Consider the following 24318-nt stretch of genomic DNA (forward strand, 5'->3'; position numbering starts at 1 on the left):
CGCAGCGTCGGGCCGTGAACGTCTCCCATTGGTCAGAGGAGCTCCGTCTGTCGTACGTCCGACCGTTTATGCAAATCCCCCCTAGCCGAATATGGACACGGAGGAATGAAATATGGTGGAGGAGGCGAACATGGAGGACCGAGGAGCGTGAGAGCGCCGCGGTGGGGACTACTTTTTGTTGGGGGGAGTGAAGCAGAAGCGTGGATGTACCGATAACGGGACTCTTCTCAACGGACAACTCGGTGGAAACTTTTCCATTTACGGCTCTACTTTCTGTCGGAGGAAGTTGGCGGAGGTGGAGCTGGTGGGAATGCAGTGAGCCGCCAGCGCTATCCGGGGGGAAAGACGCGGGGCAGAGGGCTCGAGCCGCCCCAGCAGCCCGACGCCATGCCGCGGCTGAGCGGCGGGAAGCGGAGAGAGAGCTCCGAGCTGCCGCTGCCCGCGGGCTGGGAGGAAGCCCGGGACTATGACGGCAGGGTGTTCTTCATCGACCACAACACCCGGCAGACGTCATGGATCGACCCCAGAGACAGGTAGGCTGACGGCTCGGGGACACACACACACACACACACACACACACACACACTGTAAATCACTGGAATTCAAGTCAGAACACACTAGTGTAAATCAGAAGGGTCTAGAGAGGGGGACTGCTTCAGATTAGGGGGGTCAGGGGAGTAAATTCCCACCAGTGCTCTGAATGTGACATCACATTGTGGGAGATATTGTCGCCACAAACGATGAATCAGATGACATTTGGCAGTAGAAGTGCCGCCCCCATACAAACACGGGATGTAACGCCCAGCGTTCCTCTATCCCCCCCCCCCCCTGACTCAGCCTCAGGTTGGAGTCGAACGAGGTGGGTTCGAATCCCAGCCTGGGTCTGCCTGGTTTACCTCTCCTCATGTCTGCCTCAAACATACAGAGTCTGTAGATTTATGGCTGCCACTGTCCTGAAACATTCGTGGTACACACACACACACACACACACACACACACACACACACACACACACACACACACACACACAGCTTTTGTTATTCACCAACTTTCTGTTCTCAGAAATGTGTCCAGTCCAGCCGGGTGTCAGTCTGTCCCCCATAATGATGTTGTTGGTTTATCCCATAATGACCCTTTAAAAGTGTGTTTCACTGCGTTGGAGAAGGAGTGCAACGCAGCCACACTGTTAAACTCCAACTCCCAGAAATCTTTGTGAAAATATGTCAGGAATGCTACTTGGGCCACTGGGAAAGCTCTAAGGATGTGTGTTTGTAGGGACTGGGATTTGACCAGCCCTGAACGGAGCTCAATCCGGCATTCAGAGCAGACTATGTGAGATTACTGGGATTAGAACAAATATTCTAACACGGCAGCATCACCTGGGAACGGCAAAAATCCACAGGCCTGAGTGAAACGGGTGCTGTGGGAAACACATGTGACTCTGTTTCCGTCTGTGTGGCATTTTGAACTGGATCTGTTCATATGATCTTCATCTTGATAAGTCAAACATGATTTCCTTCAGTCCTCCTCCTCCTCCTCCTCCTCCTCTTCTTCCTTGCTGTTGGTTGATGAAGCATTGTTGTGTGGAGATAGCAGCATCTCTTCATCATCAGCTTTCAGTGGGGACCTGGGGGTTTTCTGATTACATGACCAAAAACTGATTTTTACATCCCTCTTCAAAGCGGTGATGTATTGTAATTGTCAGTGTTTCTGTGTTCGTTCGTTCGTCTGTTAGGGTGTCCACCAATTATCTTCACAGCCGTTGCAGATAGAAAGATGAAAGAAAAAGCACATTACCTGGGTGGCAAAGGGGATGTGATTGAGATAATGACCTTGACCTTAAGAAAACTAGGTCAAGGTCAAATTTCAACTTTTGTACACTCAGGAACAGGATAAGATAGAAAGACAAGGGAGAAGGCCAGCGTGAGTGAGACCGTAGATAACAGCTAGTGCTTTGATCTCTGATCTATGCAAGTAGGGCAGGGTAAAATTTTGAATTCAGGGGTGTCGCGGGATGTTGCGGTCTCTGACTGCATTGGTTCGTTATTGTATTTGTTGTGGTGCAGCTCACTGATGTAGCGATTCTGTCCACCAAAGGAAGGTCTGCTGTCACCACCTGATGCCCACTTCAGGGTTCAGCCCTGAAGCTCACAGTCTGCTGTTCTAATCAGAGCCCTGCATCCTGAAATATTTAATGAATTACTAGGAAATATTTTTGTGTATTGTTTAATTTGTTGAATATTTTAAGAGATTTAGTACAAGGTTGATTTATTGACATGAAATGTTGAAATTACCCATCAACAAATGTTCAAACTTCTGGTCACAAAAATGGGTTTTTAGTTGGACCACCGGCCTCAAAGCATCGTTTCTCAGCGCTAAGATGCTTCCTTCACTCAGACATGCCTCAAATGTGATTCCTTTGCTCAAACTGGATTTGGATCCTTCTTGTTTTTTCAAGTTCTGATCATTTTAGTTACAGTTTTGAACCACTTTCATTCGTGGTCCTATCTCAGGTATGAATCTTGTTCCTGCTGATGTGACACATCAGAACCCCTGTGGATGCTCTCCAAGTGAGAACGCTCACTGATGCTGGAGCCCCTCTCAGCTGGCCTGAGGCGTGGTACACCCTGAACATGTAGCCAGTGTTCACCTGAGATGACCGCCTCACTCCCTTAGCATGTTTTAGAAGTGGGTATGAAGATGGGGAAGTGAAGCAGACAATGGGAGAATATGAAGAGCACACAGAACGGTTCTCATTCAGGGCGACGTGGTGTTACACTCCACACCTCCATCACCTAGAAGGAGAACCGTGAAGGAAAAATCTGACACAACTGGCCTTCTGTTTAGCTTCTGAACACTTTTACACTAAGATGTCCATGTTTTGGGTCTTTTCCGGTCTGTGTTTGAAGGCGTTGGGTTGTTCTGGCCAACTCCTCATCATCAGAAACCAAAGCTGAGTGATGCAACAGTTTGTGTCACACAGCTGTTGTCAGAGCTGGCGTGTTCAGCGTCTCCCACTATGGCGGCCCGTTGTGTGTGAGTCTGCTGACCCACGGCGAGGTGTGTGAGCGCTGAATCATCACTGAAACACATGAGCCATTGAGCTCAGGAAGAAATGTCAGTGATGATGGTGATGCACCGTGTCACCCAGAGGTCAAGTTTGTTCCCGCTGGTACGCCGAGGCCCGTGGGCGGTGGTGTGGGGGTGGGGGGCTGGATTGGACTGTTAGATTACAGCCAGCAGTGGAGGATCAGATTAAAGTCTGAACACAGATCTCTGGGCTGCTGAGGGCCCAGTCCAGCATTCAGAGGAGGCTCTGCGTTCGGTACATTCACACCCAGTGGCCACCATGAGGGACGATGGGTACCTGAGTTGGCTGGAGGCAGCCCCGCCGATAAACCCCCCTCCTCAGTGGGCTTTTCTGTGACTGTGGAATGAGCGTTATGTGAGGCATGCCTGCACTAATGCCCAGGGGCTCTGCTCACTTTCGGGCCCCAGACAAAGCAGCAGAACAGAGGCCGTTCCCACGTGTCGACCTCCTCCTCTCCACGCCGGGCCCCGTAGGCCCCCTTTATTAGCTCTATTATGCAACAAGCACGGCCGGCCTGCCGCTCAGCAAAGGGAGGCCTTTATGCTCGGTCACAAAGCACACCAAATTCAATTATCCTGGAAAGGGTGAGCTGTGGTTCCAGCGCCCAAAGGTTATTCATATGTGCTGAACCCTGCTGTTATTTTGCTTCCCCAGTGTTTTCATTATGATGCTATTTTTTTCCCTTTTTGGGGGGGGGGGGGTTGCCCGTGTCATTCTGCCTTGTGTGTTTTCTGTGTTCTCCATATGTTCTTCGAATTCCACCTCCGTCATGTATTGTAAATCCAGCTCTGATGGATCCAGACAGTACCACCTGCTGTTGTTCCCCCCATCACCATTCCTTTTGGATGGTTTACAACAATAAAAACACGCTCGGTTGTGTGGAAATAACTTCACATCAGTTGTCAGGATGTGTCGATGCCCCTCTGAGGCGGCGGGGCTGGGGTTTTATGTGTATATTGTGAAGAGTGCTTCCTAAACAGGACATGCCAGACTCGGTGGACCAACCTCCAGCTCTCGGCCACCATTGTCCTTTTTTTCCTTCAACACATTTGTAGAGTTCTTATTCACAAAGAAAGAAAAATGTCGTAGAAACAACAGACTAGAAACGAGCAGGAGACCTCCTGCTGGGATTCAACAGCTGCTTGTTTGGTGACAACTTTAATTTGGTCAGACTTTAACGCCCTCTGAATAAGAATGAAGTGTTCTCTCTCTGGTTGTGTCTTCTGCCTTCCTTGGGGTAAACTAGGTAGTTGTGAGGTGGGTAGACGGCATCCAGACGGCGTCTAAATGTGTCCAGAGACAGAGCTGTCAGTCTACTTATAGGAGACCTATTTCCATAGGATTCTACACATAATGGGAGAAACGGATGTCTGTCAGCTGCTCCCAGATGCCACAGCGGCCCTCAGAGAGGCTGTGCATAAATGACATTCCTTCCAAAGTTGTTTTCACATTTCTTTTTTAACATGGAGAGGAATTTGAAAACCAACAACACTTGTGGCCATTTTTTTTCCCAGACTGTCAGTCAGTTGCCATGGAGACCAGCTAACAATATGAGAGTGAAGGCAGGTGGTGTCTGTGGTTCGCATCAGAGTAAAACTAAAACATCCAGAATTCCGTTATTGACCCATCGAGGTAAAATCTGTCTTCTTATTGGTCGATTCCAGCAGCCGGATGGGATGATGAACGGATGTCAGCTGTTGGATGAGTTTGTTGTTGTGATTTGTTTGAGGCGTGTTGCTCACTAACAGGCTGCTGTGGTTGACTCAGTTTTATCACGTTAGTGTTTACTGTATTTATACAGTCAGCCATTACTCAATGAAACATCTGTGTCAGCGTTCATCTTCCCGCGCTCCTGAACTGAGGTCACGGCGACAGCGTCCCAAATGAAGTTACAGCGGAGAAATCAACTGCATGTTTTTATTAATATGGAGTTGATCCAATGAGAAAACAGGAGAGTCATCTTGTAGCGATTGTGGTTGAGCTAGTAGCTAGTAGCTCAAATCAAACCAGGCTGGTTGTGTTCCAGGATAAAATATAACAAGGCCTGTTGCTTCAGATAGAAATATCCTCTGGAGACAACCCAGGATGGCACAGATTATTCTAGAATGAGCAAATGTCTCTGACACCTAAATATATTTGGTTTGGTGGTGGTGGTGAGGCGTGCCTAGCGATGTCAGTCTTCCACAGCTGAACGTCCGTTAAAGCCTCTGTCAGTTTCATTCTGCTTATTTAAGAGTGACGGACAAATGCTGAGACACATTTAGAAGTGGGTTAAATATAATGTCTGTTGAGTATCCCAGATTATTTTTTGCATGACAATATCACGGAAATGCAGACTGATAAAAATCAATGTGGGTTTGGAGTAGTTTAGCATTAAGTAAACACAAACTATGGGAATTGGTTGTGACAATCATCCTCAGGAGATCATGAATATTTCAACAGTCCCATCAATTCCGTGCCAATCCCCAAATGACGTCTTCATCTTGAAAAAAATGGTTTTAACCATCTGATGGTGCTGAAGGAAGCTAAAAGAAGAGTCTCATGTGGGGTTCATCTTCTGGGGACTATGATTGACCATGAACAGCTCTAGTGATCCATTCAGAAAGGTTGAGACCTTCAGCATTACAATAATCCTGTAGTCACACAGTTATTACAGTAATCAGTGTTATGGCTGACGTACCGGAGTGAAGCCTCACACTCTCCTAGGCGATGATGACGACTGATGAAGGGTGTTAGCACACAGTGGTAATCCAGCCCACTACCAGACTGGTTAATGATACAGAGTTGAGGATGAAGGTTATCGTAATAAATGTTTGTCATGGTTTACGTCAGAATTCTGGTTTCAGAAGCTCCCAAGACCGAATCATGACTCGCAAAAAAAAAAAGAAAAGAAAATCAGCAGAGGCTGCCGTCACAAGACTGTGGAACAAACCAAACATTCAGATGTTCAGATCCAAATCTGAGAGGACATGTTTTTTCCCTCGGAGGAGGTCGAGGGTCAGCTGAGGACTGAACACCCCCCCCCCACATCATGCAGCGTATTTCATACATGACTCGGTCGACTTAAAGCCCCTCTGCCTGGGATGAGTGGTTTTTAAGTATTTATAAGTGCAGTTAATGTCCTGGCATTCGTTTACCTTCAACAAACACTTAAAGCAGGAGCAGGTGGGAGTGTGTCTGTGTTTGCTTTGTCCTGCTGTTTGACTGCAGGCACCAGGCTCATGTTAAAATCCTTCTAGACGTTGGCTTACGTGTGACTTCAGTACAGTGTTTGATCAATGAGGCAGAGCTGTTGCTTAATTTATCCAGTTCTCAAGCTGTGCCTCCCTTTAGAAAGATCCCACAAGTCATCAGAGGCAGGACAGGATGGAGAACAAATTATGGAACAGGAAGGAAAACATCTCCATGATGAATACTTTATTGTATTAGACACTTTATTTCTCATTAAATATTGAGTAGCTTCATGGGACGATGCAAATTAAAACAAATTAAAGTCTTCACATCCGTCTTTGGGAGTGTTCACGACCAACAGTCACAAGCCAGAAAGGTTAGCAATCGCTAAATTCAATGATAGATTATCTGAGGTTTGGACACAACAAGGCTTTTAAAGACATGGCTTCAGGATCTCTCTGGAAGTGTTTTGGTATTTCTTGATGAAGGTTGTTTGAACCTGACACTTGACATTTAAAAGCAAAGAATTGATTAATTGTGAAAATGATTTGAACAGCTCAGACGTTACATTACATTATGTTTACTAAAGTGTCCAGGAGTGAAAGGAAAATTCTCACAAAATCTCTCATCTGTTCAACTGTGTCTTGTGATCATTAATGTATGTTTTAGGTCAGAGTTACCTTTTGTTTCAGTCATGATCACATTCATCTCATTTTTTCTCAGAATTATATGAAAGAATAATTTGACTGTCCTCTCGCTGTGCCTGCAGAGCTCCACGTATGTGACGAGGTCCGTAGAATTGTCCAAAAATGTGTGAAATGCGAAGGGAGTTGACTGAATCTGAGGCATTGTGGAGGGTTTCTGGGAAGCCCGTGTGAGCGTTCATTAATTAGGATCGCCTTCAGCCCATGCAGGCAGGACGGCAGGAGCCAAAAAGACATAGTTGTAGGAGACACTGAGGGAAACATGCATGAGTGCCGCTGATATCTCTGAAGATATTTTGGGTAAGCTGCACACTAGAGGTTTTACTGGCTGTTGCGAACCAGTCAGAGTGGTTCTGAGTGGAACTGGTAGAATTTGTCTCGTGGTTTTTGCATGAACACCATGATGTGATGGAGTGAGTTTTGTGGAGCTCCTCTCCTGAGGAACGTGGTGTAGAAAACCTCAGTCTCTCTCTCCAGGCTTGTCCTATCGCTGGAAGCACACCATTCCAGAACGGGGCCCCGGGTGCCCCCTGATGGAACGGGTCGCCGCCACCGAACCTGTAGTTTGTGCTGACTGATGGAACAGATGGTTATTCTGCAGTGTGTGCTGCTGTCATCAGGCCTGCCGCCTCACAGCATGCTCATGTGTGTACCTCCATGGATTTGGTTGTGTGTAGGTCTGATGTCATTAGTTCTGCCCTGTCATCGTCATGTAAACAGCCTGACACTCCGAGTTTGTACGCCCACTCGCCACATAGGGTTCAGTAAATCATGAGGCCTTTAGGTGAGTGTTTATCCACAGGGTTTGAAGGGATCCCTGGAAACTAAAGGAAGATGTCAGTTCTTGTTTTTTTAACACGGTGCGATCCACACTGGCTTAATTCCTCATCCAATCAAACCAAAGTCCACAGTGAGCGTTGAATAATTGTGATTAAATGTGAACTTACTGCAGTTTGGCTTTTGACAGCGATAGCAATCGTTTTAGTTGAACACGAGTGTAGCTCTACATCCCTGTGTCTGTGTTAAATTGTGATGTTCTACTTTGTGTCAACTGTTTTCTCTGCTTCTTCATTTTCTTTATCTTATTAGATGAAAAATTTGTCATGAAGATGCAGAAGGTGAAGACATAAAATTGATTTTATAATCATGATAAATGGAGCAGGGTTCTCTGGGTAACTGGATACAGAAGTGGAGGTGGTTGAGTGTAGCAAGTCTTCACATGATAAGACAAAGCACTCGTGTGTGTGGGTGTGTGTGTGGTGTGTGTGTGTGGTGTGTACCCCTTACGTTTGGGCTGAATGGATTTCAAATGATTTCAGGATCACCAAGCCGCTGACGTTTGCTGACTGTGTCGGCGATGAGCTGCCACTCGGATGGGAGGAGGTTTACGACCAGCAAGTGGGGGTTTACTACATCGACCACATCAACAGTGAGTGTCTGCTTTTATCCGCCCACGTGTGTAAGATGTAGAATGAATTAAAAACACCACTCAGTGTGGAATGAATGAAAGTAGAGTGTGTGTGTGTCGGGCACCACAGGGCTCTGCTCTGGGATTCCATCACTCGTCTGAAGGATCGTTTGAATGTGAGTCCCTCTCATTGTGTCCGGTCTGCAGAGACCACCCAGATCGAGAACCCACGCACGCAGTGGCGGCAGGAGCAGGAGCGCATGCTGAAGGAGTACCTGGTGGTGGCCCAGGAGGCCCTCAAAGCCAAGAAGGAGATCTACCTGGTGAAGCAGCAGCGCCTGGAGCTGGCTCAGCAGGAGATGCTGCTGTTCAACGAGCTGTCAGAGGACAGCCGCTCCATCACCAGCAGTAAGGCACACACACACACACACACACACACACACACACACACACACACACACACACACACACCAGAGTTCACACACATGACCTTGACTGACCGGGTTGTCTGTCCCATACGGCTGATTTCCCTTCAGGAACTGGTTGGGGGTGCAGGAAATCTTCCAACCCTCCATTACTTGTTCACCCCACCCTGTTATTTATCAACCTCCACCCAGTGTCCAGTGTCCTGGGGGGGGGGGGGGGCAACTCTAGATCCTCCTTCAAACATCAGACGTTGACTCTGAAATCACCCATCCACCCACCCACACACACACACACACACACACACACACACACACCGCTGATCCCTGTGTCTTTGTCTCTGTGTGTTCACAGCGCTCTCTGGTCTGTCTTCCAACGCGAAATACGACCCCGACCAAATCAAAGTGGAAATAGCTTGTAGACGGGAGCGGGTAAGTCATTATCGCAGGAGAACAATGGGCTGCTGTGAGGGGCATATTGGGTAGAAAGGGGGCTGGGGTGTGGCCCCTACAGGATACTGTGGCTCTGGCCTGGGGGGGCCTCCAGAGGATGAGGATGAGATCACCATCAAAGGGTCAGGCAGAGGCTAGGTCAGGTTGGACAGTGCTCTGGGACCAGTCACATGAGTGAGGGTGTTTCCTGTTTAGCCTGAGGAGGAGGAGGACGTCGTTTTAATGCTGCTCATTGGGAGAAATAGTTTTAACTGATTTTATTATCTAATCGGTTCTTTACCTTGTCGTTTAAAATCTAAACACACATGAACTGAAGTCCTTCATAGCCATCTTGCTTCCGGAGGTCCTCCTCCGTCCAGTCAGCGGTTCCTGCTGCGACGCTCCACATTAGACTACTGGAGTTGTCAGACAATAGAGTATCTAAATATAAAATGCGATTCGATCATCAAATGAGCACAGTGTGGGTCAAGGCCGGCCAAACATTTCCCATAATGCAGCTCGGCAGCATCTTTCATCTGAACCCCTGGTGAACGCTCACATCTATCAAATGTGAAAACAGGATTTTCTCTTAACATCTGAGGATGGAGCCAAACTCAGGATGTTGTATAAATGCTTTTAGTTTGTAGAGTAACTTTGACAAGTTAAATAAAGCTGACATGTAAAATGTGGAGCAAAAAATACTGAATTAATATCGACCACAGGAACAGAATCTATCCAGAATCAAACTTAAATCAGGCATTGTGTGTGTGAGTGTGTGCGTACATCGCTGTACAAGCAGAGGCACATTCCTGTATGTTAATAGTCATGACTCAGCAGTTTTGCCTGGTGATGTGGTGAGTGAGCCGTTGTGCGCCATGGTAAACCGGTGCTGTGCCGTGTGTGTCCCCAGCTCTCCAGGCTGAAGCAGGAGCTGGCCCAGGTGAAGCAGGAGCTGCACTACAAGGAAATGGGAGTGGAGACCCTGCAGGAGTGAGTGTTCCTGTGTATCCATGTCCCACACACACACACACACACACACACACACACACACACACACACACACACACACACACACCCACCCTTCCTCCCATGACCACCCTTCTCCTTCCTCTAACGCTCGGCGCCGCTGCCCCCCGCCCAGCGGCCTTTCCCCCCGTTTTTCACTCCGTCTCAGCTTCATCCTCGTTCTTCACCTCTCCCTTTCTGCTTCTTGTTCTTCCTTTACAAAATGTAAATGTTCTTAAAAGTGTTTCAAGTAGTTCAGAATTGTTTGAATGTTTATTCAATCCACCCAAGTACAGATTTGTTTGGGTTTCAGAACAGAAGGACCCGTTTCAGCTCTGAAGTAAACAATCATGAGACGCTCTTCTCTAGTATTTCAGAAGCAGCTGTTCTGTCTTTCCTTTTTTTTTTTTAACTCATTCAACGTAGCGTCTTATGTCGTAGAAACATTTCTGAATGCTCCCAAATTTCATGTTAGAATCATAAACTCCACCTCTTGCAGGGGGGGGGGTGTTTGAGAAAAAGGGCAAATGGAGGGAGTTTTGATGGAAAAGGGGACTCCACCTCAGGAAGAGGATGCACCAGTGGAGTGCAGGGAGCCAAGGCCCAGCCTGGAGAGGAAGTTGCTCCGTGGAGAGAGGAGGAGGAGGGGGGAGAGAGAGGGAGAGAGAGGGAAGGGAGGTGTGGGCTCCAGAGCGAGTTTCAAAAACACAGAGATATCTGGCAGCAAATTCCTTTGCACTTCCTGAGTCCTGGCAGAGTCGCTTATCTCACAGATAGAAGTCGACTCGAGCGATTCCCAGAATAGCAGGGAGAATACAGAAAATATGGATGCATCCTCCCTTTGAGTTCCAGTGTGTGTGTGTGTGTGTGTGTGTGTGTGTGTGTGTGTGTGTGTGTGTGTGTGTGTCCTATCGTTAGTCTAGGTTTGTTGTTGCCCTCTGAGGTGGGGGCCAAGCGTACGTTTGTTGTTCTCCTCCATCAGCCGGCGTCAGCAGCACAGCTAATTGGCCGTTCTGTGTCATGTCAGATAAAACGGACTAACGGCCTCATTTTCACTGCCCCTTCCAAAAAAAAAAAAAATGTGGGAGTTCACCTCTCTTGGACAGTTTGGTCTGCAGGAATCTGACCTCCTCGTTTCTAATTCCTCTCATCTGGATGGATGAGTCAGGTTTTCACTACATGTTCACCAGCGTCTCACCTGGGAATTAAAGATCCAATCACTTCAGGCGAAACTACACAGGGTTCAATACAAGCAGGCACTGAGAGGTGGGTAGGGCCCTTTTTTTTCTTTTTCTAAGAATATAAACTCCCAAGTGCTGCCAATGTGGTTGGGTGGGGGTGGGGGTGGGGGGACAAAGCAGGGCTTGTTTGGGGAGGCAGAGGCAGGGCTGGGTGGATGAACAGTACCTGCCGTTGAAGGAGAGTGGAGGAAGCGGCTGTGGTGAGAGCGGAGGCCAGCCCAGTGATGGAGGAGGCACCCACCAGCAAACCGAGAACCCCCACCACCACCACCACCATCATACCTACATTCTAGCATACATGACCATTCACTTCAAAGCAGGTTTTGGTCGTTAGATGATCTGTTATTGATCCAGACAGACGAGGATCGATTGGTCTCCTTATCAATCAAGTGAATCAAGTTTTATTTATATAGCGCTTAATCATGACAACAGACATTTCAAAGCGCTTTAACAGACAGAGAAACCCAACTGAACCCTCCAGAGCAAGCATAAGCGACAGTGGCGGGGAAAAACTCCCTCGATGAGGTAGAAACTCCGGACAGGACCCAGACTCTTTTGGGCGGCCATCCGCCTCGACCGGTTGGGTGGAAAAGAAATTAAAGGAAGATAAGAACAGGGAAAGAGACAGAGAGAGAGTGGCAGATAGACCAGATAGAGACAGTGTCAATGTGGTTATAGTTAGACGATTGGGGTTGTTGTCTTCTATACATGTTTCCCATTGGTAAATTCAAGGCCCCATTACAGCTGCGTGGATGACTATATGGCGGCACGGAGGAAGAAAGGAAGCAGGACTCTAGCCGATGGATAGATGAGGGGTGATACTGGTGGGCTTGGAGGTGCAGGTCCACAGCGGATGGGCGGATGAGGGGTGAAATATTATGGTGGCGGGGAGGAAAAAAAGAAGCTGGACTCCAGCCGATGATTAGGTTAGGGGATGGGAAGAGCAGGTCTACAGCGGATGGGTGATGAGGGGTGAACCTGAGAAAACCTAAAAGGACATAAAGCACAGAGACTCCAGGGAAGAAGTTGAGTTAGTAGGTGGATTTATGGATTCATATTTGTCTCGTCCAATCACAGCAGCTCTTCAAAGGCCTGAACAATGTCCCAGCATGTGGAGACAGAGGCTGGCATTTACACCAAACCATCACATGCAGTGTCAGGATTTCATAACAGACCACAGGCCCAAAATAATAATAAGAGATGGAATTCTTCTGCTGCAGACTAATGGTGTGATGGTTGTCAGTGAAATGATGCCCAGCAGGTACATTTTAGCTTTACCAGCTGAGAGGAATCATTTATATTTAAATCTGTTGAAATGATCTAATGAGCATAATGATTCACTTTATAAGTTTTATTATGTTTTATCAAGTTGAAGGATCTATTGATGTCAGCCTAGACTACAATAAGATGAGTGTTTGGGAAGCTTAAAAGGCTTACAGGGCTTGTAGATGCAATGTTTGGACATATTTTAATTTTTCTTATGGTTTTAAAACAAAATACATAGCTGGAAAGAAAAGAAAATATACAGAAATAATGAGACTGACACTCAGATAATTAAGTTTTTGATGTTTATTTAGTTTTATTCTAGTCGACTCTGGTACAAGTTGGGGAGAGGTCTCACATTTGATCATATATAAGTGGTTTTTACTACAAACTGCTTGTTAAAAACATCAACTGATTCAATGAGGTTTGATTCCTCCACCACCAAACACATATCTTACTGTGTGTGTTTGTACTACAGGATCGACAGGAAGATGTCCTGCAGTCAAACGAACTACAAGCTGGACGAGGCTCAAGCCATCTTCAACGAGCTGCGCAGCATCAAGAAGGCCATCAGCACGGGCGAAAAGGAGAGGCAGGACCTCATCCAGGTAGCCCCTGCTCCCGCCGGCCAGAAAGCTTCGCTGGAATATTCTCTGCTGACCTCTAGTGTCTGTCAGCTTGTTCTACTGCATCATCACCAACATCCAACACAGTTCTAGATATCTGAATCACTGACCGCATCTCCAAATTTGTCAGCAAAGCAAAAAGCTGTAATGGAGTTTATGAATGAGGTGCGATGATTCAGATTGTTCTGCTGCGTTTAGAGGAATTTTCTCATGTCTTTGTTTATGAACACAAACAGGAGTCAAAAGACACAACGTTAATGAAACAGTTTGAAATTAGCATCACCATTTTTTTCCCGTTCATCTTATTCCTTGTATTTTTTTAGATGATATTATTACGTGTCTTTTTAATATCCTGTTTCATTTTTAATCTCTCCTCCGTCCCACAGAGCCTGGCCAAGCTGACCATGAACTTCCAAAGCAGCTTAATTATTGGCGACTCGTCCAACGAGGTAGCGAACAGCACTGGACCCGTGGAGGATTCATGCAGCCTGCAGCAGTTCTGTGACACCGGCTGTCAGACGGACATCATGGGAGAGGTGAGATCACCTGCTAGAAGCTCACTTCATAGATCTACAATGAGAAATGTTGTGGTGTGCTCTGTAACCTGTGGGCATGTCTGATCTCTGATTGTGTCTTTGTTGCAGTACGGTTCCCAGGAGTCCTCACATTTAGTGGACAAAGTCAAAGTGAACTGGCAGTACGAGGAAGCAAAGAAAAAGTGAGTGTTTTTGTCGGCTGTTTATCAGTTGTAGTCGTGTGACACACCGTCACGCAGCTGTGACTCACACCATCAGCCTCCTCCTGGCTCTGCCTCGCCGTCCGCTGGGAGGGCGTGTTATGAATAGTATTTGGCTGCCGAGCGACGTCTGGCCAGAGGAATGAGCTGGGTGGTCAAATTCTTCCCCGCTACGCTGCTGACTGTGTGCTGCCTTTGTGTGTGTGCAGCCCACCGCCTGCCTGGTGCACACCCCGCTCCTCCACAAGGTGGTTTAACACTCGCACTGTTCAGTCAAATATATCTCCGCTCAGCTCGAAGGCTGAATTATAACCCGGGTAGAATCAACAAACGCAAGCGTAGGAGTTGAACACACGCTCCCTCAATGTTCATTTTTAATAACGTCCAGTAGTTATGTGAACCTCAGCTGTAGAACAACAGCGTGACAGCAGATGCAGCGGGAAGAATGTCGTCACGCTGGCTTTGTGCACACGTTTGAAACAGGACTCGTGTTGCTGCAGTGACTGAGCAGCAGCAGTGCCAGCCCATGACATCAGAGAGGGAGGGGGGAAGACCTGTGGAAACTTGCATGTTTTGTCACTGAGTCACCCCGTCTGAAATACAGCATACATAAACACGATTATTTCATTGGCGTGAGGACTCTGAGGTCCCACTGACACCCGTCTGAGTGAAGGTGATGGTGGGGGTCACCTGTAAGACAGCAGGTAGACGATGACTGCTGGGAGTCATCGAGTGTCTGCTGAGTCATGTGGAGCTGCTTCAGTAAATGTCGCTGTGAGTGAGAACTCAGAGGATGTATCTAACAGTCACATCAACGCTCTAAACTATTAAAAGTTCAGCGAAATCAAAATTCTTATTCAAAATAAACATTTTTTTTGGGGAATGTGCCAGGTGTGGAAAGAAAGACTTTTATTATAGTACAGTTAAGAGTATACGTTGACAAAAAGTTCTGGTTGAAGCAACATTATAAATGAAAAACGTGGATAGAAAGTCCTTCCCTAATGTTTGTCACTATATCTGAATGTTTAACTGTAGGATGGTGGCTACGCTAAAGTGTGATCTCTAATAACTGTGTGTCATGTGTACCAGCCGTTGAGCCTGTGCCAGATGTCAGGAGAACATTCTACATACGTTTTTTGCTCTACATGATGTTCCTTCTTCGCTACTTTCCCAGAGTGCAGAGCATCCAGCACCAGCTAGCACAGCTGGACAGCGAGAGCTGGTCGGGGCGAGCCGAGGCCGACCGGGATCGGGACTTCATGCAGCTCCTGCGTGAGAAGGAGGCCCTCCTGCAGGAGATCATCCTGGTCAGCAAGCAGCAGCATCCTCCGGAGACGTTACTGCAGCTGGAGGAGGAGCGCTGCAGGCTGGAGGAGGAGGTGCAGAGAGCCCACAGCTCCCAGAGCCAGGGAGCCAATCAGAGGTGAGCGGGATGGTGGCGCGAATTCAGTAGTTATAGCTTCTACGCTTTGACACTGACCTTGATAGAAGACAAATGTTATTAACATAAGATTACAGAGCGCATTCGCACATCAAAGCCCGCGACTTCACCTCATCGCAGATTTTTGGTAAGCAGTCACGTGATACCGTACGTGCATTGTATTGGCTGATGGCATCCAGAAGTGTGCTGCGTTCCGTGAATCTCGGACTTCCATGGTGCACGTGAATGGATGTGAATCAGATCTGAGAGTCCAGCCTATCGAGAGATTTAAAAAACAAAAATACAATCTGAAAATCAGTTCTAGAAGACTCAGGTAGCCAATGGAGTGAGACCAGAACAAGAGCGATACGATCTGTAAGGAGATGCGCTGCAGTAGCTGATGACAGATTTCTTAATATAAATAAGTGCATTCTTAAAAACGAGAAGCTGATATTTTGAACCTGAGATTTCAGTTCCTAAATTGCAAACTGTTTTTAAGATAATTAAATATCAACTTGTTGCCTCATTTGCCTCATGAAACTGACTGACTGTTCCCGGCGACAGGATCCTGCAGCAGGAGAAGAGGAACGTCCTGCTGAGGCAGCTGGAGGAGGCCACGCGCATCACCACCTACCTTCACACGCAGCTGAAGAGGTGCCCACACCTCCACTGCCCCCGCTTCAGCGTGTCCAGAGCACCTCTGATTCTGGTCTGATGTGTGTGTTCTCTTCTGTGTCCCCAGCATGTCGGCCAGTTCTCTGACGGTGTCGTCCAGCAGCAGCCGGGGGTCTCTGGCCTCCAGCCGGGGGTCCCTGGCCTCCAGCCGGGGGTCCCTCAGCTCCATCAGCTTCACCGACATCTACGGTGTCCCGCAGTATGAGCGTCACGACGGGCTCGGGGAGCCACATGACCCCCACTTACGCTACCTGCTGCCTCTGGAGGCGGTGGCCAGAGACTGCTCCATCTTCAACCCCGACCCTCTGGCCCAGAGCAAGAGCAAACGCTCCCACGACACCCCTCAGTCGCTGGCGTCCCTCTCGTCTCGCTCTTCTCTTTCCTCCTTGTCGCCCCCCAGCTCTCCCATGGACACACCCTACCACTCTGCCCCCCAGGACTGCCCTCTCATCCAGATGACGGAGGAGTACATGGAGCAGGCGGGCCGTGGGCTGCTTGAGGGTCTGCGGGCGCAGTCGCAGCCGCTGGCGCACGGCGTCATGTTGAGCAGCGAGGACGCGGTTGGCCCCGCTGTGGGGCATCACAGAGACGCCGGCGCTCAAGGGGCGTTCACTTCCACAGGCAAGTGGGGGAGATGTCAGCCTTCTTGCACAGAATCAGAACTCCCTGATCATTAACTGGGTGTGTTTTCCTGGTTAGGGGTGACTCTGAGGGGCAACAGTGGGAACCGGAGTGGCAGGAGGGCCAGGAGGGTCTCTGCAGGCATGTCAGAGGACGCCCTGGCGACAGACAGCGGTGTGTTCGAGGCCTGGGGCCGAAGGTGAGAGATGGGCCGCCCTAACCCACACAGTACTAAATTGGAGGAACTACTCCCTCCAGTGTCAGAGGAGAAAACTGCAGTGCAGCTTGGTTTTGACATCAGCATCTTATTCAGCAGTTTATTCCTCATCTCGTTCCTCCAACAGGGCAGAGGAATCGGATGAGATGAACTACATGAAAGAGATGACGGCTCTGAGCGAGCCCACCCAAATCCATCTGGGCCTGCTGTGAGTAAATTCTGGGTGTTCACAAGTCCAGTGTGTGTGTGGCTTCAATTACTCACCCCAATTCCTGTTGTACAGGTGGGAATCCAGCTGTCACTCCCTGCGGCTGCATGTGCTACAGCTCAAGAACCTGAACCGGTCCATTGTGAGAGACGGACATAAAGTGTGAGTACTGATGATTAAAAAAAAACAGTTGAAACATATTTTTGTATTTTCTGTGGACGTTAGGTGACAAAATGTCTACGTGTTAAATCAGAAGCAGGAATATGGTTTAGCTTAGCTTAGCAGCACATCTGGAAACTAGGGGTAGGGTGATGTCTGAACCTTTAACCTATGCATATTTAGGAGTTAAGGTGAAATATCATCATGAGGGTCACGGCTCAAGATATTTCAAAACATTACTGTGAAGTGACACAAAGAGAATCTCCTTTTCAGCTGTGACTATCAAATACAGTGGTACCTCTACTTACGAAATTAATTGGTTCTGGAAGAAATTACGTAAGTAGAAAATTTCATAAGTAGAGACGCGTTTTCCATGCAAATGCCCTAATCGGTTCCAAGCCCCCCAAAATTCAGACATAAATGTTTTATAAAGCATAAAAATGCATCAAAACATGTAACAAATACATGTTACGATTAGATTATTACACAATAAATGCGAGTTTTGCATAATGTAAAAAACAAAGAATAAAGAATAAATATGATGGTCATTTACCTTTTAACTGCTGTCCCCATTGTTTTTTTGCCTTCTTTGGTTCATGCGCTCCTATCTCATGATGCCGAACAACAGAGTGAATTCCAGTCCTCCTTTTGAACTTCTCCAACCACCCACATGATGCATTAAACTCCTTAAACTTCCTTTTGTTTTAATAACTTGTCGATTGTAGATGCATTACGCCCATATTCTTTGGTGAGATTAAACAAACGCATCCCTGTTTCATGCTTTTCTATTATTTCTTGCTTTGTTTGTACGGACAAAAAAACTCTTTACTTCGTCTTTCCTTTCCTCTTTTCTCCGTCACTTTCTTGGGGTCCATAGTGAATACCATAGTTAATATATTTACGTAAAACTATCAAAACATGTCATGGATCGAGGGCCGAATGATGAGGACGCTGCATAGACACCTATTCAGCTTGTGCATAGACACCTATACAGCGTCCTTAGCCAATGAGGGACCTCCTCATTGGCTACGAGGAGGTCCCTCTTAGCCAATGGGATGCCAGGATGCTACGTAATAGCCAATGGCAGAGCAGCTATAAGAATGTTGCGTTCAGGAACCTTTGGGAGCTGCGAGTATCAGCCCATACTGTATTTTTACCTTTCGTAACTCTAAATTTCTTTCGTAACTAGAGGCAATATTTTCCTGTTGAGGCGTCTCGTAAGTAGAAAACGTCGTAAGTAGAGTTATTCGTAAGTACATGTACCACTGTAACTTGAATCTGAAGAAGAGTCTTGGGGGCAAACAATAAAGACAATGTCTGTGTTAGATGAGCAGAGTAAATGCATCCATACATCCTACTGTACGTATGGCGTCTTAGAGTAGGTAGAACACATCCGTCCAGCAGCAGCTGTGGGTCAGTGACGCTTCTGTCTGGAGCTGAACTCCATCACCAACAGACACATTTTAAAAGATGATTCTTCTCTAAATTTAAACCTTTTTCATTCTTTCTCCTTACTGTTTATGTTAGATGTTTGATGATCCAGATTCCTCAAAAAATGGTCAGATATGTGCAGAATATGTTTAGTACTTGATTAAACTCTGTGGTAAACTGAAAAAGCAAAAAGCAATGCAGGAGCAGAAATTTTCCTTGAGTTGTGTGCCACAAGCACAAGCTGATTATGATTACATGGAGTTACTGAGGTCAGTGACGTTACCATAGCGACAGGTGACTTCAGTGTGGAATGAATGAACCTCACTTGACCTGTAAGTAAACCAAGCAATCTTCGGAGATATGGTGGATCAGATGAATTGGAAATCAGAGATCAATAACTCTTCATTTGTAAATAAATTTCTTTCATTAAATTAAAAAAAAACACCCTAAAAGGAAACCTAATGAAGTTCTGCTGTGGCTGTTCTTTTTTTAACAAGTTATTTAAAATTGGACGCACAAGCTCTAAAATAAAAAGGCATCACAAATCACATTCATATGTCGGTCCACGTGTTGTCTCTTCTGGGAGAAACATCTCCACGCCGTCCCCTCAGCGCCTCATGTGTTTGCAGATCAATCAGTTTGAAGTGGAGATGCAGTATCTGCTCAAACGTTCGTCTGTTGATCCTCCTGCTAACATGAGCTGACGTTTGTGATTCTGAATGAAAAGACGAAGCTGCTCTCCAAGGCTGAAGTCAAACCGTCCCAGACGTTTCCAATCAGTGCTAGAATGAAGTCTGCATGAGAGGAAACATCTGTAACACCTAGAATCTGTTTGACTGCTGGGAAATATGTTGAATCCTCTTGTAGATCCACCTTAAAAACTTCCAGCCTCTTCCAGCTGAGATATCATTTATGTCGACCCTTTGATTTGACGTTCTAGAGTATCTCTGTATCCTTTCACATCTGTTTAAACTCTTACGTAAGTATGTACTGTAGAAACAAGCGTCACGCGACTGACATGTTGACAACTATGTCTCATGTTTGCTTCTACAGGAGAACGTGTTCTTTCCGTGAAATATTTTAAGATTATTGGAAGTAAAGTAGAAAAAAAGACTCCATCAGGACATGCCTGCCTGCAGGGTGAAAGAGAAAATATTCAGGAGGAACTGGAACAGAAATGACAGGGACAGGTGGAACACATAATTCATGAGTTGTAGGGGTGCAGAGAAAGTAGGTCATCATCATCTAAAGCTGGAAAGGAATATTATTAAATTCCAGGACCTGATTCACAACCATTAAACGTCAGTGTTACTGGGTTCGCTCGAAATTACAATTCTATACTTTATAGCATTTTCCACACTATAAGGCGCAACTAATAGCCTTTAATTTTCTCAATAAGCGACAATTTGGCTTATGATCCAGTGCGCCTTATATATGGAAAAAACAATTGGAATAGGTATCCATTGAAGGTGCGCCTTATAATCCAGTGCACCTTATAGTGCGGAAAATACTGTACCTTAGTTTTAACCCCCGCTCCTCCTCGTCTCTGCTCACCATCAACTCATCTGTTCAAACCGATCAAGTCTGTTTTGTTTCTATTGAAAATTACGTTTGAAAAAAAGAGCTATACCAGTCGAATATCCTGCAGAACGCAGCAGCGGACAGATTAAACAGACGAATCCGTTTCTGCTTTGATTGTAAAATGAATTTCAAATAGAAATTTGTTTCAGTTCGACACAAAAAAAGACTACAGCGATGTCAAATCGCTTCATTTCTGGTCATGACATCATTTCCTGTCCAGGTACGTGAAGGTGCACTTGATTCCGCTGGACGCCGGCCGGGCCTGTGCGTTTTACTGCTGCTCAGCGTTGGAGCCGCAATCCCACATGAGTTTCAATGAAGTCTTCCGCATTCCTGTGGCGGCTAACACCCTGGCGGTGTGCGCTCTGCAGCTTTCTGTCTGCTCACTGGGACCTCAGGCGCAGGAGGATCTGCTGGTGGGTCTGGAAGGCCGAGCAGCGACACCGCTGATGATGGAGAAGGCAGTGCTGATCTGAATCATACTGTACATTTGTGCATGTTGTGTGTCCCTGCAGGGCACGGCCCAGGTGAGCCTGGTGGAGTATGAGGGCTCTGCAGAGATGGTTTACCACTGGCACAGAGTGCAGACGCTGAGCGGAGCAGAGTTTCCCCGAACTGAGCAGAAGAGCCTCGGCCACCGCAGACACCAGGACAGCCAGGAAGAGGAGCAAAGGCCCAGAGCCATGGTAAAGAAGCACCCAGCCATTCATTCAGTGAGTAGGATCAGAGTTCAGAGGTCACATGGCTGAATGCTGCAGGTGATCTGAGGTACCGGCTTCAAGGAGACTGAGAGAAGCGTCACAGGGAGTGTTAGAGAAAACAAAAGGCAAGATCAGCTCATGATCAGACAGGCAAGAGAAATGTAAAAGTTGAGTGGCTTCTAACAGATTATTAGTGAAAGGTTTTATCTTATGCTTGTTAGTAGAGAAAACAATATCAGCTGTTTGTCATTAGGATTATTTGTTCAATAAGAACATCTCAGGATCAAATAAGCTGCTAAAGTGGTAAATAAATAAACAAATAAACTAAAGTGGCCCCTCGATGCACACAGGAGAGCAGAAGTGGCATCAGTCGTGGAACATGAAGATACAGTAAATACAAACATGTCAGATTGAACACGCTCTCATCCAGCAGACGCCACAGGACACAGAGTTTACAGGAAATTTAGTCAAATGTTTGATGAGAGGACGTTTGCTCTCCTTCTAGGACTCCAGGATTTTTTTTTTTTGTTTGTTTCTGTCTGTGAAAAATCTGGCAGGACCACAACCAACACCAAAAGTCAGACTTAACATTGAACATAGTGAGAACACTGGTGCTAATTCATCAGGACAGATCGTCAATTCTCTGGCAGAGACATCAGGTTTGGATGTCGATTCACAACTTTTCACACGCACCTAACATGAGGTTTGTAATTATATAGAGGTGGTGACAAACAGGTTTGAATTATGTAGTGTGGAAGCAGTTTTGTGTTTGACTTCCAAAACAGTTTGAGTCATTTTATTAGACGATGTCAGATGAGGTGAAGGTAGGAAAATAAATGTCATTTTGTGGAAATTATTTGTTTTTTTCTTGCGTTTTTTTACCTGTTCAGACAGATTTCACAACAATGTGAGGACTTCGGCCTGTGCCTCTGTTTTTGTAGCACCTGATATAAAAGTGTTTAGAGAGATTTTATAGTTTTGAGTGAGTTTTTGTAAATAGAAAAAAGCCTTTAACCAAACAAATGAGCAAAGCTGATTTGTTGTGGGGGGAAAAAACAAAGAACTGCTTTGCTGTAGAATTGAAAGAATTCTGCTTGATAATGTTAGCGGCCCGTAGCTCCAGTGGGGGTCTAATGAAGTGTCTAATGAACAACGAGGTGTCTCACCAGCCAAACTAGCCCTCCGGTAGAATGCTGTTGAGATCAGTTTCTGACAGATGGCTCTTTGACATCCCAGGACGCCTCCTGCACGCTGTTGTCACGCACCACCCCCACCACCACCACCACCCATCTGGAGGAGCAGGAGGGAGAGGTGGAGCTGCAGCGGCTACAGAAGAAGGATGAGTCTGGAGAAGTGGCATCTGAAAGGTGCAGTCAGTTTCTGCTGCAACCAAGTTCTGTCATGTTTAGTTCAAAACTTGCTCTTCTTTTCCTTTTTCTTTTTTGCCTTCAGCTTGTGTTCAAATGACGGGTGTGTGTGTTTTTCAGGAGCTGGCAGGCGGAGTCGGTGGACAGCGGCTGCAGCAACAGCACGGCGTTCACGGCGGCCTACTCGGAGGGCCTGTGTGCAGAGGGCATCTGCATCACCAGCGGAGGGCGCTGTGTTCGGACCACCAAGCTGTCCACAGTGAGGGTAAGGTCCGCAGGAGGGGCGGCCCGCAGCCCGGCCGTGTGCAGACAGACGCCTGGCAGAGCTGTGGGTGTGTTTCTGCAGGTGGAGAAGGCCACCATGACGGAGGGTCTGTTCCCGGAGCCGGTGCGAGTCCGGCCCAAAGAGAGGGGGGGCCGCTGGGGTCACGCTTCGCCTTTCATGCGCGGTAGTACCATCGTTCGCTCTCAGACCTTCTCTCCCGGAGCCCGGAGTCAGTACGTCTGCAGGGTGAGGGCCGGCAGCTGATGGTTCACAGTTAACGTTCTGATTGGCTGACAGCCCCGTGATGATGTCATGATGGTTGTTACCTTCCAGTTGTATCGCAGCGACAGCGACAGCTCAACTCTACCAAAGAAATCACCGTTTGTCAGGAACACTCTGGAAAGGAGGACGCTGCGATATAAGCAGGTAGTCTTCATCATTCCTGTCAGGACTGTGTGTGTGAGTTATACGTGTTCCTGAGATGTGTGTGTGTGTGTATGTGTGTGTGTTTCAGCAGCAGTCCTACCGCTCCTCTCTGGCCGAGCAGCCGACACGCACCTCCCTGGACCTGGAGCTGGACCTCCAGGCCTGCCGGACGCGTCAGAGGCAGCTGATGGAGGAGCTGAACACCCTGAGGGAGCTGAAGCTGCGCCTGGAGGAGACGCACGTCAGGGAGGAGACGGAGCTCCCCCACTGGGCCCTGAGGGACGAGCGCTTTCGCTGCCTCCTCAAGGAGGCCCAGAGACAGGTGGGGTGGAGCTGCAGCAACAGTTGCTCCGAGAGATGCACAAAAGTCGGTCTCATGCGTTGTGTTTGGTCGATCCACAGGCCACCCAGACCAAGCAGGAGCAGCGTCAGGAGGAGGCAGCAGAGAGGAGGCTGAGGAAGGCCTCCAAAGAGGTTCTGCAGATGAGGGGTCAGAGCCAGAAGGAGCCCCTGCCGGTGCAAACATTCAGGTGGGGGTTGTTCTGTCACGCTGACGAAAGGCGGAGCTTCAGAGTTGCTGATGATGCAGATTATAAACCTAAATGTGGAGCTCTTTAACAAGAAGCCTCTGGTTCTCTTTCTGAATGGTTTGTTTCTGTTGGTTTGTGTGGATTCAGATTAAAGGGTGGGTCCAGGTTTTTATCAGATGAGGCATTACGTCGTTCTGTTCCAGGGAATAATGCTTCAGAAATCTGTCCTCCATGATCCCGCCTGCAGGCTGATGGTTGACGTCATGCTGCAGGCGGGTCCCGCCTACAGGTGTGGTTATTATAAAATGAAACATTGACAAAAACAGGTACATTCCTGGAAAGGCCTCATTTTCAGCCAATGAAATAAGAGTTCAGTAAAGCGGTTCCAGAGGAGGCGAGCTAGGAACCAAAAACTGGTTGAGAGCAGCATTTATGTGTTCTTATGGGCTCATAAATATTTTGAAGACTGGTTTCATACATTGATATAAACTTTAAAAAAATAATTTTGCAGAAACGATGCAGTGAAATATCTTTAATTGAACGAAAAATATATATTAGGGTTCAACTATAAATGCCGTAAGGTTCTTTCAATAATAATTGAATAATAAAAGTTATGTC

At 47.1% G+C, this 24318-nt stretch overlaps 1 protein-coding gene across 4 annotated transcripts in view; it reads left to right on the top strand.

Moving 5' to 3' along the window:
* The window catches only part of wwc3 (WWC family member 3), a 25664-nt gene continuing 1346 nt past the window's right edge, over positions 1–24318 (top strand). The window contains exons 1-22 of one of the 4 annotated variants that reach the window (XM_068318530.1): positions 1–533; positions 8286–8395; positions 8582–8782; positions 9152–9228; positions 10139–10218; positions 13216–13345; positions 13750–13899; positions 14008–14081; positions 15274–15522; positions 16084–16173; positions 16262–16815; positions 16894–17014; positions 17160–17240; positions 17316–17402; positions 20632–20827; positions 20927–21124; positions 22349–22479; positions 22600–22744; positions 22826–22990; positions 23078–23170; positions 23259–23492; positions 23573–23700. In XM_068318530.1, coding sequence (XP_068174631.1) covers positions 388–533; positions 8286–8395; positions 8582–8782; positions 9152–9228; positions 10139–10218; positions 13216–13345; positions 13750–13899; positions 14008–14081; positions 15274–15522; positions 16084–16173; positions 16262–16815; positions 16894–17014; positions 17160–17240; positions 17316–17402; positions 20632–20827; positions 20927–21124; positions 22349–22479; positions 22600–22744; positions 22826–22990; positions 23078–23170; positions 23259–23492; positions 23573–23700 — 3440 coding nt within the window. In that variant the 5' untranslated portion in view covers positions 1–387. The remainder of the gene's footprint in view (positions 534–8285; positions 8396–8581; positions 8783–9151; positions 9229–10138; positions 10219–13215; positions 13346–13749; positions 13900–14007; positions 14082–15273; positions 15523–16083; positions 16174–16261; positions 16816–16893; positions 17015–17159; positions 17241–17315; positions 17403–20631; positions 20828–20926; positions 21125–22348; positions 22480–22599; positions 22745–22825; positions 22991–23077; positions 23171–23258; positions 23493–23572; positions 23701–24318) is intronic. The other 3 variants (XM_068318531.1, XM_068318532.1, XM_068318533.1) reach the window with 3 other exon arrangements.

This window comes from Antennarius striatus, chromosome 7, assembly GCF_040054535.1.
Source record: "Antennarius striatus isolate MH-2024 chromosome 7, ASM4005453v1, whole genome shotgun sequence".
Lineage (NCBI taxonomy): Eukaryota > Metazoa > Chordata > Actinopteri > Lophiiformes > Antennariidae > Antennarius > Antennarius striatus.